The following is a 14,736-nucleotide window of genomic DNA, read 5'->3' on the forward strand; positions in this document are numbered from 1 at the left end:
TAGTTCTGTCCAGATAGTATTACCAGTAGACACTTTTTTTTGATAAGGTGGTATGTAGACGTTAATCATCATTAAACATACTTTCAAAACTATAACCAAGACAGCAGTTGCAAACGGTTTGCATGGAATCATGGCTGTTGTAGTTGCATTCAACTTTGTGGAGATGAAACATGCTAGACCCCACACTCGCCCTACCACCTTTTGTTGAGTGAGTGGCTGTCAATGAGCAACATTTGAATCCGTTAAGCATTAGAGTCATTGTGCCTTGTTTCTTGTAGCAGAATAATATCACATTACTCAAAACAGTTCATCAGCTGCTTATTATTCTGCTTTGAATGCCAACCAGCTATGTTCCATGACATCAGTTTTAGCCCGAATTCCTTTAAAGCTCCGTGCTGTCGCTTCCACTTTGTCCAGGTACCCATTTTCATCTAAAAAAACCACTTCCAATCAGTGGGAACTCATTCAACAGTATTAGTATCCTTTTTGATTCTCGAGAGAGGACTACCTATTTCATTTGGAGCTAACTTCCGACAGCTCAGCCAGGAATTCGTAGTCACAGCATCAGGATTGTCCCTCCCCATATCATATTCCGGGGGGGGGGGGTGAGTTTGCAGCTCTGCATCTATACACTTCAAAGTTCCTCAGTCTTTTTTATCTATACATTTTGGAGAAACAGCTTTTGGGCAAAAATGGGTTTTCATCAGGCATTTAGGAGAAGAAAAAGTAAGATCAATAGATTTGTGGTGTTCTGGTTTCAGAACAGAAACTATTTAACCATAGCAATTAAAAAAGCCTACAAATTGAAGGCACACAGAGTTCTAAGACACCACAATTTGCTTGAGTAAGGTCCCCAAATCTGACCATAAAAAGGTAAAGGGTAAAGGGAACCCTGACCATTAGGTCCACCAGTCGCGGACAACTCTGGGGTTGCGGTGCTCATCTAGCTTTATTGGCCGAGGGAGCTTCCAGGTCATGTGGCCAGCATGGCTAAGCCGCTTCTGGTGAACCAGAGCAGCACACAGAAACGCTGTTTACCTTAATGAAAGCTAAATTCTGCAAAGCCATTGTAGGCAGATGGAATTAAACCATTCTACAAATCATTAAATATTTGACCTAAGATGTAATATTCAGCACATACCAACTTTTTAATGGATCCACTCAACCCACATCCTTACAAAGCCAACATAGTCGTGTGAATTGACTGGCTACACCCTAGCTACATTCATTATGGGGTAGTCACATTTCAGCCAGGCTCTTAATGGCCTAGGCCACACAGGATACAGGAACCTGTGTAATACTCCCAGACATGCCTGGTCACATTTAAAGTAAACTTAACCACATGCCCATTCATTTGTAATGCTAGCATTTCAACAACATGCTTGCGCACACAGATTCGGACCACTGATTGCAGACATTCTAGCAATAGCAAGCAAATGGGCCAGGATATGCATTAAGGGCTTTCCATGTGTCAGGCCTACTTGAATAAGGGCTTCCTGCATGGGTTGTGTCAGGGATAGAGGGATTGCTCGGGAGGAGCGGGGGGGGGGGGGAGAGAAGAGATGAAATGGCAGAGGAGAGAAAAGATTGTGATTCAGCCAGTAAGGGGGAGGGGCTGAGATATTGAGAGCAATTACCTATAATTAGTACAGATACCTCTAGCTCTCCCAGCCCTCATCAGCAAACGTCTCAGGAAGGGGGAGAGACTTCACATACCGTCAGTAGCCGACAAGGGGGGGGGGGAGCAGAGGGGGAGACGTAAGCGTCGACGTCATATTAGGGGGACGAGGGGTTTCCTCTGCTGGCGCGCGTGGGAAGATTCCAGTCCGGAAAACTGAACGCAAGGGAGAGGTCATGATTTCATCACTCTGTAACTCTTAATGACTAATAAATCGCTTTTAAGCTCACCGCTTGAGCCGGCCGTTTCTCACAAGCAACATCAAAGGCAAGAGCAGCCTGACAGGTTGCGCCAGACCAAACAGCCCCATCACAGCCAGCAGCCTCAGAACATGAACCAGAACCCCTGACCAAGGAACACCTCAAGCCGTAACGCATACGTAGGTGGCTGGCATACCTTGAGGACTATGAATGCCTCCCGGGCAGGACTGGAACTTAGAGGGGAGGGGTGTTATGTACTGAGCTGAATCCTAGATCAATAGGATCCAGAATGCAGCAGTCTGATTGGTCCGCAGCAGCCACCCAATCCAGCTCCAGGTGCAAGTGAATCCGCAACCTGATTGGCCTACAGGAGTAGCCCGGAATTAGCCAATCACATGGGGCCCATTGTGTAAATAATGTATATATAGCAGACGTTGTGGGGAAACATTCATTCATCACTACTATGAGCTGAATAAAGAGCATGAAATTCACACTTGACTCCGAGTATATTTCAGGTGCATTCTGCCTTAACCACTGAAAATTCTAGAGCTCCCTCAGAGACAAGCGGAGAAGGCTAGAGAGCATCCTAGGGAAACAGAGAAGCAGAACCACTGGCCACTTTTCTCTGCTTTAGCAGCTCATTGTCCCAGCTCCAACCCCTAGGGACAATTGGCTGCTAAAGGAGAAATAAACAGAGATAAACCTCCAGCTTTCTCTGCCTGTCTCTGGGGAAGATTCATAATACTGAACCATCAGAGTCTGCCTTAGGACTAAACTAGATCTGATCACGGATCTTCCATGTCACACCTCCTTTAGTTAAATGCAACCATTAAGGGAGGGCTTTAAACCTCCCCCCCATACACATACAGTGGTGCCCCGCTAGACGAAAATAATTCGTCCCGCAAAAATTTTCGTCTAGCGGGGTTTTCGTCTTGCGGAGCGGCAATGGGAGCCGCGCTCCGCAAAACGAAAAAAAAAAAAAAAAGACGAAATTTTTTCGTCTTGCGAGGCAGCCCCATAGACTTTTTCGTCTAGCGGGGCAGCCTCCCGCTAGACGAATGCTTTCGTCTAGCGAGTTTTTCGTCTAGCGAAGCATTCGTCTAGCGGGGTACCACTGTACCATTCCCCACCCCCATTTAAATTACCCCTTCCAAGTTGCAATTAGCTTCAGGGAGGGGGGGGGAGGGATTACTCTCTCCTCTGCCCCAACTCCAGCTAATATCAGCACCAGAAGGCAGTACTGAAACCCAGGGAACATGCACACTTTGTGAATGTGTGTTAAACCCACACACTCACTGAGCAAAGCAGACACTGCCCCAGAGACAGCATGCTTCACCTGTACACACAAAGGTGAGGCTTAGATGCTCAACAAACATCTAGTACAGCAGTAAGAAACTGGTCCCCACCTCCCTCCCAAATATCTGCCATAAACACCCTGACTGCCCATCTCATAAGCGCTCAAAATACTACCCAACATTCACGCCTACTGTTCCATGTTACCCTCCAGTAGCTGTGTCCCTCTGGGCTGCAAATTATCCACCCTTCACATCACTCAAAATAAAGATGGGATGCATTATGCTACTTTTGTCTTCCAGCAAGCATATTGAAGACTCAATGCAATTCTGGCACTTATGTGGAAAACATAGCTTGCTAGGCTAGTAAGCTAGTTTCCTCTGTGCGTTTGTTTTGTCACTCAACCTTCCTTCCTCATTTATTAAAAATCAAGCCTTTTGTAATTCATACCCTGGAGATTGGCTGATTACTTTGGAACACCCTAAGGAATGTCTCCCACTACTACATGTCCACAACAAGGTTATGGCATACAGGGACTCAAGGGAGAACGAGCTGAACATTTCTCAATATAGAGAGCATCAACTAGCAGTTTTCCAGTTCCCAGGTTAAAATCCCTGAACTCTCCAAGCTGCTATTCAAGCAAAGAGAAGGATACCAGGAGATCCACGATAGCATCTCCTACATCACATTTAGCTTGGCTCATATAATAACACTAATAATTGTTGTAGTTGTCATGATTTATTTGCCACCCACCTGACTGGGTTGCCTCAGCCATACATGGCTACTTTTGACGTGGCAATATGTAGCCAAGCTTCAAAGCCAGAATGTGAGGAAACATCACCTGGTCATTCACAAGATGAAATGCTGTTGTGGAGCCCGTGAGAAAGTCAATCCAATATGAAAAATTGTCACATTAAATGGCTGTTGGTCAAGTGTTCTTAGAAGTGACTTCAAAACTCTCAGCCAAGTCTCCTCCTCCTCCCCCCCCCTCAGCACCAACGCCCACCCCCAGTGCTCCCTCCCTTCCAAAGATCAAACACTAAACTTACTGAAGCCAAAACGGCTCTGGAGAGGACTCCTTGCTCACTGTCCCGGGCCTGTTCCACTCCTTGCGGCAGGAATACCCCTCCTAGGAGCGCCAGCAGGGTTCTGAACAAAGAGGAGCAAGAGCAGCGCTGGTTTATTATGAGCCTGGGTCCTCTACACATCCTATTGTATAGGAACAGGACTTGGTCTGTGAGATGCAACTTAGGATGTTTAGGGAAGTTTTTAATGTCTGATATTTTATCGTAGTGTTGTTGTTGTTGTTGTCGCCACCATCATCATCGACATCATCATTAATTCTGTTAGGAGCCGCCCAGAGTGGCTAGGGAAACCCAGACAGATGGGCAGGATATAAATAATAAATTATTATTATGATCCTGTCAGCCACAGTCATTTTTTTCTTTTCTTTTTTTAAAAGAATGCAAACAAAATTCTAGCTGTGGAAATAAGCTTTGGTCACATCTACATTCAAAGCACTTTTTTTACCACTTCCCCCATCCTGGGACCATTGATTAGTACGCTGAGAGTTGTGAGGAGAAGCCCCCCAGCACCATTAATAAACCGCAGTTCCTAGCATTCTTTAGGGGAAGCCATGATTGTTAATGTGGTATAAGGGTGCTTTAAACATATGGTGAGGATGTGACCCGAAAAATATGACAGCAAGGAGGTCTTCCAGCAGCCTTAATACTCTGCATGATGAAGAAAAAATGTGTGAAAATAAGAACATGTATATGTTTTAAATAGGTTTGCAGGGCCTTTTTACAGGAACAGAATAAAGCATATCTTTATGCAGATTTTTTCAATTTTCTAATGTTATTAATAGATTGGTGGGGGGGGGGGACGCAAAGGTCTGGGTGGAAAGAATCATATATCCAAATCTATCCAGCTGTAAAACTTAATTCCGCAAGTTCATTGTGATCAGAACAAATTATGCAAATTCCACAAATTATTAAAATATTGTTATTTCATTTAATAAGACTTAAGAAATCTGATTTATTAGACCCAAACGGCACTCAGCATCAGCAGAAGTGGTAAAAGCTTTTTCAAGACAGAACCACCCACACTAATTGCAAAACTGAGAACAAGTGGAAGGGAAACTTCCATAAGGAATCAAACTGAGGGGCGGGGAAAGGGGAGATAATCAAAAGTGGGAAAGGCCTCGCTCACAAACACTACCAGTGTCAGACTCTTCAAACCTTTCTTCACCACCCTGATGCCACTTGTTGTTCCCTCCAGGGCTGGCTGGGGATGATGGGAGTTGTGGTACAAAACAGGTGGGAGGGCACTAGGTTTGCAACTATACAATTGCAGCCTTGAAAGCCAAACCTCCGTAGCTGCATCGGGGGAAACTGCACTGTGAGGGGGCAGTTGGGTTCCTTTCCAGGTTAAACCTCAGGGTGAGGTGGCAAAGCAGACTCTCTCCCTCCATTCTCCCACCACTTTCTTAACAGAGTATCTCTCCCTCCCTCCCTCCCTCCACCACCTAAACTCTTACTGGATGGGAGCCCTGTCAGATGGCAACAAAGGCAGGAGGCCACCTGGGTGAAGAGGAAAGGGAAATTGCCTTTCCAGACCAAGAGGGAGGTCATGTTCGAGCATAACAACGTAGTTGTCAATTCAGAAGTTGCCTTATTGGGAAAATATTGGGGTTCAAATACTCAATACCTTCTGGGTTCAGCCTGGAATGGCCAAATAGAAACTAAACGACAATTATCAGGGTGCGTTTTAGGCACTGCAATGCTGATGCAACACAACCACAACCAGCAAGTAGCTGGGGGGGGGGATACCCAAATATGAGGAAAAGCACACACAAGCAAACGAAAGCAAAGGGGCAGCTATGTCCCTCTATGGGCAATACAGCGCCCCCATGCGCAGATCGCCGCAGCACTCCCCTGCAGCACCCCTGTGTGCGGATCACTGCAGTGCCCCCGCTGGCAGACCGCCCCGCCCCTGCCGCTCTGGGTGCCAGAGCAGTTAGCTATGCCCCTGGCCACAGCACAAACGAAAGTGTGAATGAACCTTTCTTATATTTCCTTCCTTCCTTCGTCCACACAAGCTACAGCAATAGCTCCTGCGTATGTGTCATTCTCTCATGGTTCTCTTCTAAACACAGCCTTCACATTCCAACCTTTACTTGGCTCAGTCTCTCTCCTACATTTCAATTTTATTTATTTCCTATATAATTTTTTTTCTCCTTCCACACTTCCTGAACGAGAATTTTCTTTATCCAATACTGCTCTGACAGATTATCCTACAATCAAATCTCATTCAGCGCAACTCAAGGGTCAGGGAGGGGGAAATTGCTGTGGTCTATAGAGATTCCCTATCTCCAGGCTCTCTGTCCAGTGGGGGGGGGATCTAGAGTGTGTGTTCCTGTTGTTGGGCAATGAGTACAGTTAGGAATCCTGCTGTTTTACCGTCCGCCTCGCTGCCCAGCAGTCTCCCTGCCTGAGCGGGTCTTGAAGGTCATGTTGAGAACTCCCAGACTGGGAGACTTCAAACATTCATGCCTAGGCAACTGGCTCTGGGCAGCTCAGAACTTCATGGCCACCATGACACCATGGGGCTGTCCCAACATGTCACCCGGCCCAACGCACATGGCAGGCTGGACCTTGTTTTCTTCCTCGACTCGGCAGGAAGAGGGTGATTTGAAAGGTGGGTGGCATTGACAGCAGTCCCTTGTCATGGTCAGATCACTTCCTATTGAGATTTAGGCTGTTAGCACCTTTCTCTCTCTGCAGATGTGGGGATCTATTAGGAAGGTCTGCCCTTGGAAGCTGATGGATCCAGTGGGATTCCAAATGGCTCTGGGAGGTTTTCCAGCTGATATGACTGGCGTCCTTGTCAAAGCCCTGCTGACCGCTGGAACACCCGAATGGCTTGGGCTATTGACACGAGTGCCCTCTCCCACTACATGGAGCCTGACTGGGCCCCCTGGTATACTCCAAAGCTTAGGGTGAGGAAACAGCCAGGAGATGGCTTGAACGCAAGTGGAGGAAAGATCCAGATGAATGTAACAGAACACTGGTGGCAGTGCAGGCCCCATACAACCCAGAAAAGCTCTGCTGGACAACATAATGGTGATGCAATGGATGCCTTCTTTGCTGCCTCCATTGCATCCTCATTATGTCGTCTGGTAGAGTTTTTCCGGGTTGTACAAGGCCTTTTACAGGCTAGCCCAAAGGAGGTGATAGAACCAATAGTAACTACCTGTGACTTGTTTGCAAAAACATTTTGAGGATAAATCACTTGCATCCACCAAGACTTATAGCAGATGAATTTCTACTCTTTATAGCAGATGAATTTCATGGGGTATCCAGAGCACAGTCTAGTCCTGTTGTGTTGGATGAGTTTCAGTTGGTAAGGCTTGAGGATGTGAGCAAGGTGCTCGGATCAGTCAGGGCACCACTTGCGCTCTAGGACCCATTCCCCTCTTGGCTGATAAAAACCAGTAGGGAGGGAACAGCTAGCTGGGCCAGGGAGGTGATCAATACCTCTTTACGAGAAGGGGTGGTCCCTGCCTCTTTGTAAGAGGAAGTGGTAAAACCACTCCTTAAGAAACCTTCATGGGATTCGGAAACCTACTAACTACTGGCCAGTTGCTAATCTTCCTTTCCTGACCTAGGTTCTGGAGCAGGTGGTCACAGACCAGATCCAGGTGCTTTTGGAAGAAATTGAATTCTGGATCCATTTTAATCAGGGTTAGGCCTGGTTTTGGCACAGAAACTGCTTGGTCGGCCTGTATGATGACCTCTGTCGAGAGAGAGACAGGGAAAACATAATCCCTGTTATTCTTCTTGACATCTCAGCGGCTTTCTATACCATCAACCATGGTATCCCTTCTGGAGTGACTGTCCAAACTAGGGGTTGGTGGCAACCGCTTTGCGGTGGTTCCAGTCCTACTTGATGGTCATTCCCATAGGGTGTTGCTTGGGGAATGCTTTTCAGCCCCATGGAACCTTCAATGTGGGGTTCTGCTTGGTGGGGTTCTCCCAAGATTGGAGTACGTCAGTATTATGATGATGACACTCAGAAGAGGAGAGGAGAGGAAGAGGAAATCGGGTGCAGGGCACTGGGTCTCCACATAAAACCCCTCTGTGCTTTGTAAGTTACATTTGTAAGAAAACATTATTCTAGGCACCAGAAAAAACATAAAAAATCAGAATAATATTTATGTTTGCAGGCTTCCCCAACCTGTTGCCTCCTCCCAGATGTTGGATTATGACTTCCCAGGTGGAGGACACCAGGATGGCAAAGGCTGATGTTTTTTTCAGGATTCAAAAACAATTCAATATGTAACTCCAATAATCCTAACAACCATCCTGAAATATATGTTCAAGTCTGGGCTGAGTGAGAGAGTGGAGGGCTTAGCAAATGGCATATTGGAATGAAACTTAATCCAAATACCCTCAAGCAGATGAAAGTGAAGGCGGGCGGCGGGGGGGGATCCCAGAAAAATGTGTGAAAAAAACGTATTCTCGTATCTCAAAATGCACTCCAAATTGAAATCTTACCTGCACTTTGAAGGATAGGTTTTGTATTCACAAGTGACCCTGGGTGTGCCTAGGCCCTGTGAGATGAGAAGGAGCTGAAGCAACAGCCTGTCCAACTGAGATTTGTGGGTTGATAAAAAGACCACAGGAACATCAGGCTGGAGGCAAGAGAAAAACAACAGTCCTAAGCAACAGCAAACATACACATATACCAAAGAGGGCACAGTGCAAAAGCTTCATGTAAGAAAAGAGGCACCAGAGCACCCGAAAATGCTGCGGGGGGTGGGGGGTGGGTCTGGCTCAGGAACCACACATGGCTCATGAACAGTTAAAATAGCATAAGTAGGGGTAGCAAAAGAAAGGCTTCCTTTTCTTCTGAAAAGCAGAAAGTATGCTTAACCATGTAAAAAAACAATACTTAGCACTTAAACATATTTCTAGAGCAGCCTTAGTCAACCTGTTGCCCTGCAGACATTTTGAACTACAATTTCTGTGCTGGCTGGCACTGATGGCAGTTGCACCCCAAAACATCAAGAGGGTGTCTGGATGGCTCCTCCCAGACATTCTCTTTGGTAAAGGTAAAGGTAAAGGGACCCCTGATCGTTAGGCCCAGTCGTGGACAACTCTGGGGTGGCGGCGCTCATCTCGCTTTACTGGCTGAGGGAGCCAGCGTACAGCTTCCGGGTCATGTGGCCAACATGACTAAGCCGCTTCTGGCGAACCAGAGCAGCACACGGAAACACCGTTTACCTTCCCGCTGGAGCGGTCCCTATTTATCTACTTGAACTTTGACGTGCTTTCGAACTGCCAGTTTGGCAGGAGCTGGGACCGAGCAATGGGAGCTCACCCCGTCGTGGGGATTTGAATTGCCGACCTGCTGATCGGCAAGCCCTAGGCTCTGTGGTTTAACCGTGTCAGACATTCTCTTAGCAAACCGTAAAGAAGCTTTGCAGGTCAGTATCATGACCCTCATACCGCAGGTGTGAGGCTAAAAGGCTGTGACTGGCACCTGGCCAGCAATACCTGCAATGAAACCTCCAACATAAAAGCAAGAAGAATAAAGCCCACATTCAGCTGGACTCAAAGGTTAGGTACTCAGTGATCAAAAAACTCAAGAATGCACATGAGCAGCTTTGGGATTTCAGTACTAGCCTTTCTTTAGTGTTAGCAGAAGAAAGGACTGCATACAATCTGGAGCAAATTCAAAGAATGTTGCTATTAGAATTATGGTATTGCCTCTGGAAAAATATTGGGGGGGGGGAGAGGAAAACAGAAGCTCCTAGAGCAGGGTTTCCCAAACTTGGGTCTACAACTGTTTTTGTATTACAACTCCCATCAGGACCAATGGTCAGGGATGATGGGAGTTGTAGTCCCAAAACATCTGGAGGGCCGAGTTTGAGAAACCCTGTCCTAGAGAAAGAGAATGGGATACCATCGTAAAATGAACAGGAAATGGAACTGAAAACATGGAACTGGACATGAACTAGCAGGGATATAATGAGAAATAAAAATGGAATAACAATAGAAGTTGAATACAAGAAATGGAACTGAACATACAGAACTGGACATGAGCAAGTGGACATATACTGAAAAATAAAAATAATATGGACTCAATGTGTGATCACAGTGAAGAAGCTTTAATATAGACATGGATGGAAAAAATTAGTATTATTCAATATGGAGCAGTGATGGTGAGAAATAATATGTTTAACGCTTATCAGTAATAGAGAACCTATCTTGGGTTTTTCATGGGAATGGAAATGAATGATTGAGACACCTTAACCTAAAAAAAACCCCTGTTTAACAAAAAGTAGAGAAGAAAGATGCTTGCATGTATTTTTATTTTTTTGCTAAGGTTTTCTTTTTTTCTCTTTTTCTTTCTTCTTTTTGTTTCTACTTCCCCACTCATCATTTCCATATTTTATTTTATTTTTTGCTTTGCTCTCGCTTTTATCATCTACTCTGAGTTAATGAGACTGCATGCAGATGAACAACAAAAGAAAAAGAAAAAGGGGAGCCTTCAGAGCAAGAGGCAACATGGGAATACAAACCAGACACTCACTCCCATGTTGTTCTAGCATCCTGCCAAGCCCATCTGCATTCCCAAAATACGGTTCCCACATTATAATTATTTCCCTGCAAGATCAGTTATACGAGCTTCGTTAACTTACTCAGTTTGGGAGGCGACACAAAACTAGCACTAAACTTTGGCATCAGTTTGGGTGGGGGTCTGGAATTTTGGAGTGACGCGTTATGAAAGCTATCAATACTTCTGGGAATGGGAAACCCTCTTGCATCCACCCAGTAAACAGCATCCCTTACCACCTCAGCAGCCCTGCGCACCATCTCCAGTTGCCCGTTGTGGATTATCACGCCAAGGAACATTTGATTCAGAAGTTTTAGCAGAGCCCAGTGGCTGAGCCTGAAGATAGAGGGGAAGTAGGAGTAAGGTTAAAATAAAGTCCACAAAGCAACAAGAAAGCATGCAAGCATCACTACAACTCTTAAGAGGCTCCAAGTGGCATGGGAACATAGAATCAAAGCCTTTGAGGGAGGGGAGAGGGGAGAAAGGCAACCACAGCTCTGTTGCCTTCTTCCAGGGTACTTTACTGGTTTCCAGGACAGATTATTGTTGCAGGCTGAGACCCTACCTGCCCACGGACTGTCTCACCAGAGTGGTGCATGCTCTAGTTATCTCTCGCTTGGATTACTGCAATGCGCTCTACGTGGGGCTACCTTTGAAGGTGACCCGGAAAATACAACTAATCCAGAATGCGGCAGCTAGACTGGTGCCTGGGAGCGGCCACCAATACCACACAACACCTGTCTTGAAAGACCTACATTGGCTCCCAGTATGTTTCCGAGCACAATTCAAAGTTTTGGTGCTGACCTTTAAAGCCCTAAATGGCCTCAGTCCAGTATACCTGAAGGAGCGTATCCACCCCCATCGTTCTGCCCGGACACTGAGGTCCAGCGCTGAGAGCCTTCTGGCGGTTCCCTCAGTGTGAGAAGCCAAGTTACAGGGAACCAGGCAGAGGGCCTTCTCGGTAGTGGTGCCCGCCCTGCGGAACGCCTTCCCACCAGATGTCAAAGAGAAAAACAACTACCAGACATTTAGAAAACATCTGAAGGCAGCCCTGTTTAGGGAGGCTTTTAATGTTTAATAGATTGTTGCATTTTAGTGTTCTGTTGGACGCGGGGTATAAATAATAAATTACAGTATTATTATTATTTATTATTATTATTATTATTATTATTATTATTACTACTACTACTACTACTACTATTCAACCCTTAGAGCACCTAACATTGTATAGAGATTAAAAATACAAGACAAGAATCTATGATTTCTTTGACAGAAAAGAAGAAGAAAAAGGAAATTATCTGACATGGTACAGGTTTCTCCTTTCTGATCTGATTTAAACAAGGAGGGATTCGTCAAGGTCCCAAAGATGGTCACAGCCATTTAAAAGTTATATTGTCTATGTTTCATGCATTTCGTAACTGCAACGGGAAATCTAAAACTCCACACACACCCCAAAAAAACTTTGAATATTCCCATTAAGCTGGGCAGCTACTCTCTCATCAAAGACTACCTTCCTCCCTCAAATCACTACGGTTGGCAGCACCCCTACCTACAATCATGCCAGACAGCTCATTCCCCATCATCACTCCCACCCCCTCCAAACGGGGAAAGAGAACTTCTGAGCTAATCAGCCCTTTCTCTGAGTTAACTGCATGCACTCACTGCCGCTGCTTTTCCTATTAGTCCCTAACTTGTGTTAATTTGAAGTTGATGAAAGGTGCTGGGTTAATAAGAAACCTCTTATACACTGTGGTTTTCATCTGTAGGTTTCAAAGGACTTCCTGAAGGAAGTTCACTGCCTCTCTCTCACCCCCTCACTTTCTTTTCAAAAACCAAAAGCCAACAAGCAAAGACTTACCAAAAGATCATTGATATATTGGGGGGGGGAATCTTGCATCAATCCTTTCCCAGAATCAAAGTACGGTACGTTACATGGTGCTCATTTCTTTACCATATATATATATACACATACACACACACACACACACACACACACACACACAGGGGCTATATAGCCCGGTTGCTGTGGGTGTATGGTGATTTGTTTTTAGCCATCTCTGAACTGTGCTTATCTATATTCTTTTTTTTTTTTTCTTTTTTGCCTTTCATTGTGGTTTATGTATCCATGTGGTTGTTGTTGTTTCTTACTTCATGATGTAACCCACCCTGGCATAAATACTGATGAAGAGAGGGCTATAAATCATTTAAATAAATAAATAAAATAGGAACCCCCCCCTTTCCCCCTAATCTCTTGCTAGAGGTTTTCACAGTCACCAAAAGATTCCCTCTCTTCCTTAAAATGAAGCATCAAAGTCATTCAACAGCAGCACTGCAAGGTCGAACAGTAATTGCTGACCAATGAGCTGATAAACATCCTATGTAGCATTACAAAATATATTTACATAATCACAGAGTCATAATCCATTTTTAATTTTTTTAATAACTTCAGGGCCATGAGGTCAGCCCCTTGGTGCTAATGTAGTTATACACATTATTATTATTATTATTTCTGTTTTCTGATCTTTAACCATAATAAAGAGCGGTGGTGGTGGTGGTGGTGAGATGATGATGATGTCAGGCTCTTTAGATCCTTCCACTGAGCTCAATGCTACAGTGCAGATTTAATTAGACAATCTGGTAAGGCAGTCACGTTCTGATGTAGAATCAATCCATAAGCAAAGAAAGGACAATGCAAACAGGAACCTTCTGGCAATATCGCTCCCATGTACCCTCAGCAAAGTGCAAAATGAAAACCTAGGATCAAAATCCTACAGTCTCAAAGTGAGATCCTGCTGCAGTTCAGCCCAGGATCTTACCAGGACAGCTAACCTCAGACACCAACAGGGTGTCCTCCTTGCTCTTTTGCCTAGGGAAAATGCTAGAAGTAATGGGCAGCAAGAAATTATCTCCCCAGATTTAGCAGTGAACACACTCCTGCATGGTGAGTAAGATGGAACTATGCATTTGAATTATTGAAATATATTATTTTCACCATGTGGTTTTTTGGGGGTGGGTGGGGGAAGATCTAAGAGGGGTACATTCTTTTAAAAGCTACAAAAAATGGGTTCAGCAGAAAATATTAGCATTATACTCCCAACAAGAATGGGAGGCAAGTCAAGAGCCAGTGCAGAAAACGTATCATTCACAAATCTCCCAAACTCAGCAAATTAAAACCTCTAGCAAAGTGGTTTTCAGAGCAGGTTGCCAGGAAGTGTGGGGTCCCTTAGAAGTTTAGCAGCAAGTGCACTCTCCATGAGCACAGTGGTGGCAGACAAGCTATCCTGAAAACCCTCTTGCTTGCTGTGAGGGATCCTAATCCCTCACCCGTGGATACTTCCCAAACCGTGACTCTCCCTAAGTTTCTCTGCCAACTAGGATGAATCCTTCAGTGGTTATATGGGAGTTGTCTCTGGGGTACCTCAGTGCTTCACGTTCGAAACAACTCTTGCCACCTTTGGGATCTCCCGCCCTGGGTTCCCAAACTACTGCAGCTTGCCTTCCCTTTTTGGCAACTGCGTGGCACCTTTGGCTTCCCTGCCCAGTCCTCTGTATGCCAGGAAAATAAGCCACCCGTTCCCTCTATCACAGGAAACCCTTAGTGCTTTTCCCCTCAGCCACACCTCTTGAGGCACTGACGCACTGCCAGAGTCCACGAACGTTTATGCACTTTTAACTTTATTAGGTAACTTGAAAACATGGATGTCTTGAGTTAATACTGGTACAAATCTTCTTATATAATTCAGCTCAGTTATAATCTTTCCTGCATCCCGTTAGCAATGGTAATAACCTTTCCTCCCATTCCCCAAAGCCTAACCTCGCAGTTTCTCTTTCTAAACCTCCACACTCAACTGCCAAACCCCCAACTGCCTTTCAAGGTTGTTCCCCCTCCTTTTAGAATGCCAAGTAGCTCCGCTCCCAGGGAACACCTACCTAACATGGGAG

At 45.3% G+C, this 14,736-nt stretch overlaps 1 protein-coding gene across 2 annotated transcripts in view; it reads right to left on the minus strand.

The window, feature by feature from the left end:
- GPAT2 (glycerol-3-phosphate acyltransferase 2, mitochondrial) overlaps window positions 1–14,736 on the minus strand; it is a 64,840-nt gene that overhangs the window by 28,199 nt on the left and 21,905 nt on the right. The window contains exons 6-8 of one of the 2 annotated variants that reach the window (XM_033159046.1): window positions 11,031–11,130; window positions 8,730–8,866; window positions 4,221–4,320 (exon numbers count right to left, since the gene is read on the minus strand). In XM_033159046.1, the coding sequence (XP_033014937.1) occupies window positions 4,221–4,320; window positions 8,730–8,866; window positions 11,031–11,130 (337 nt within the window). The remainder of the gene's footprint in view (window positions 1–4,220; window positions 4,321–8,729; window positions 8,867–11,030; window positions 11,131–14,736) is intronic. The other variant, XM_033159047.1, reaches the window with a different exon arrangement.

The sequence above is a fragment of the Lacerta agilis genome, chromosome 8 (assembly GCF_009819535.1).
Source record: "Lacerta agilis isolate rLacAgi1 chromosome 8, rLacAgi1.pri, whole genome shotgun sequence".
Lineage (NCBI taxonomy): Eukaryota > Metazoa > Chordata > Lepidosauria > Squamata > Lacertidae > Lacerta > Lacerta agilis.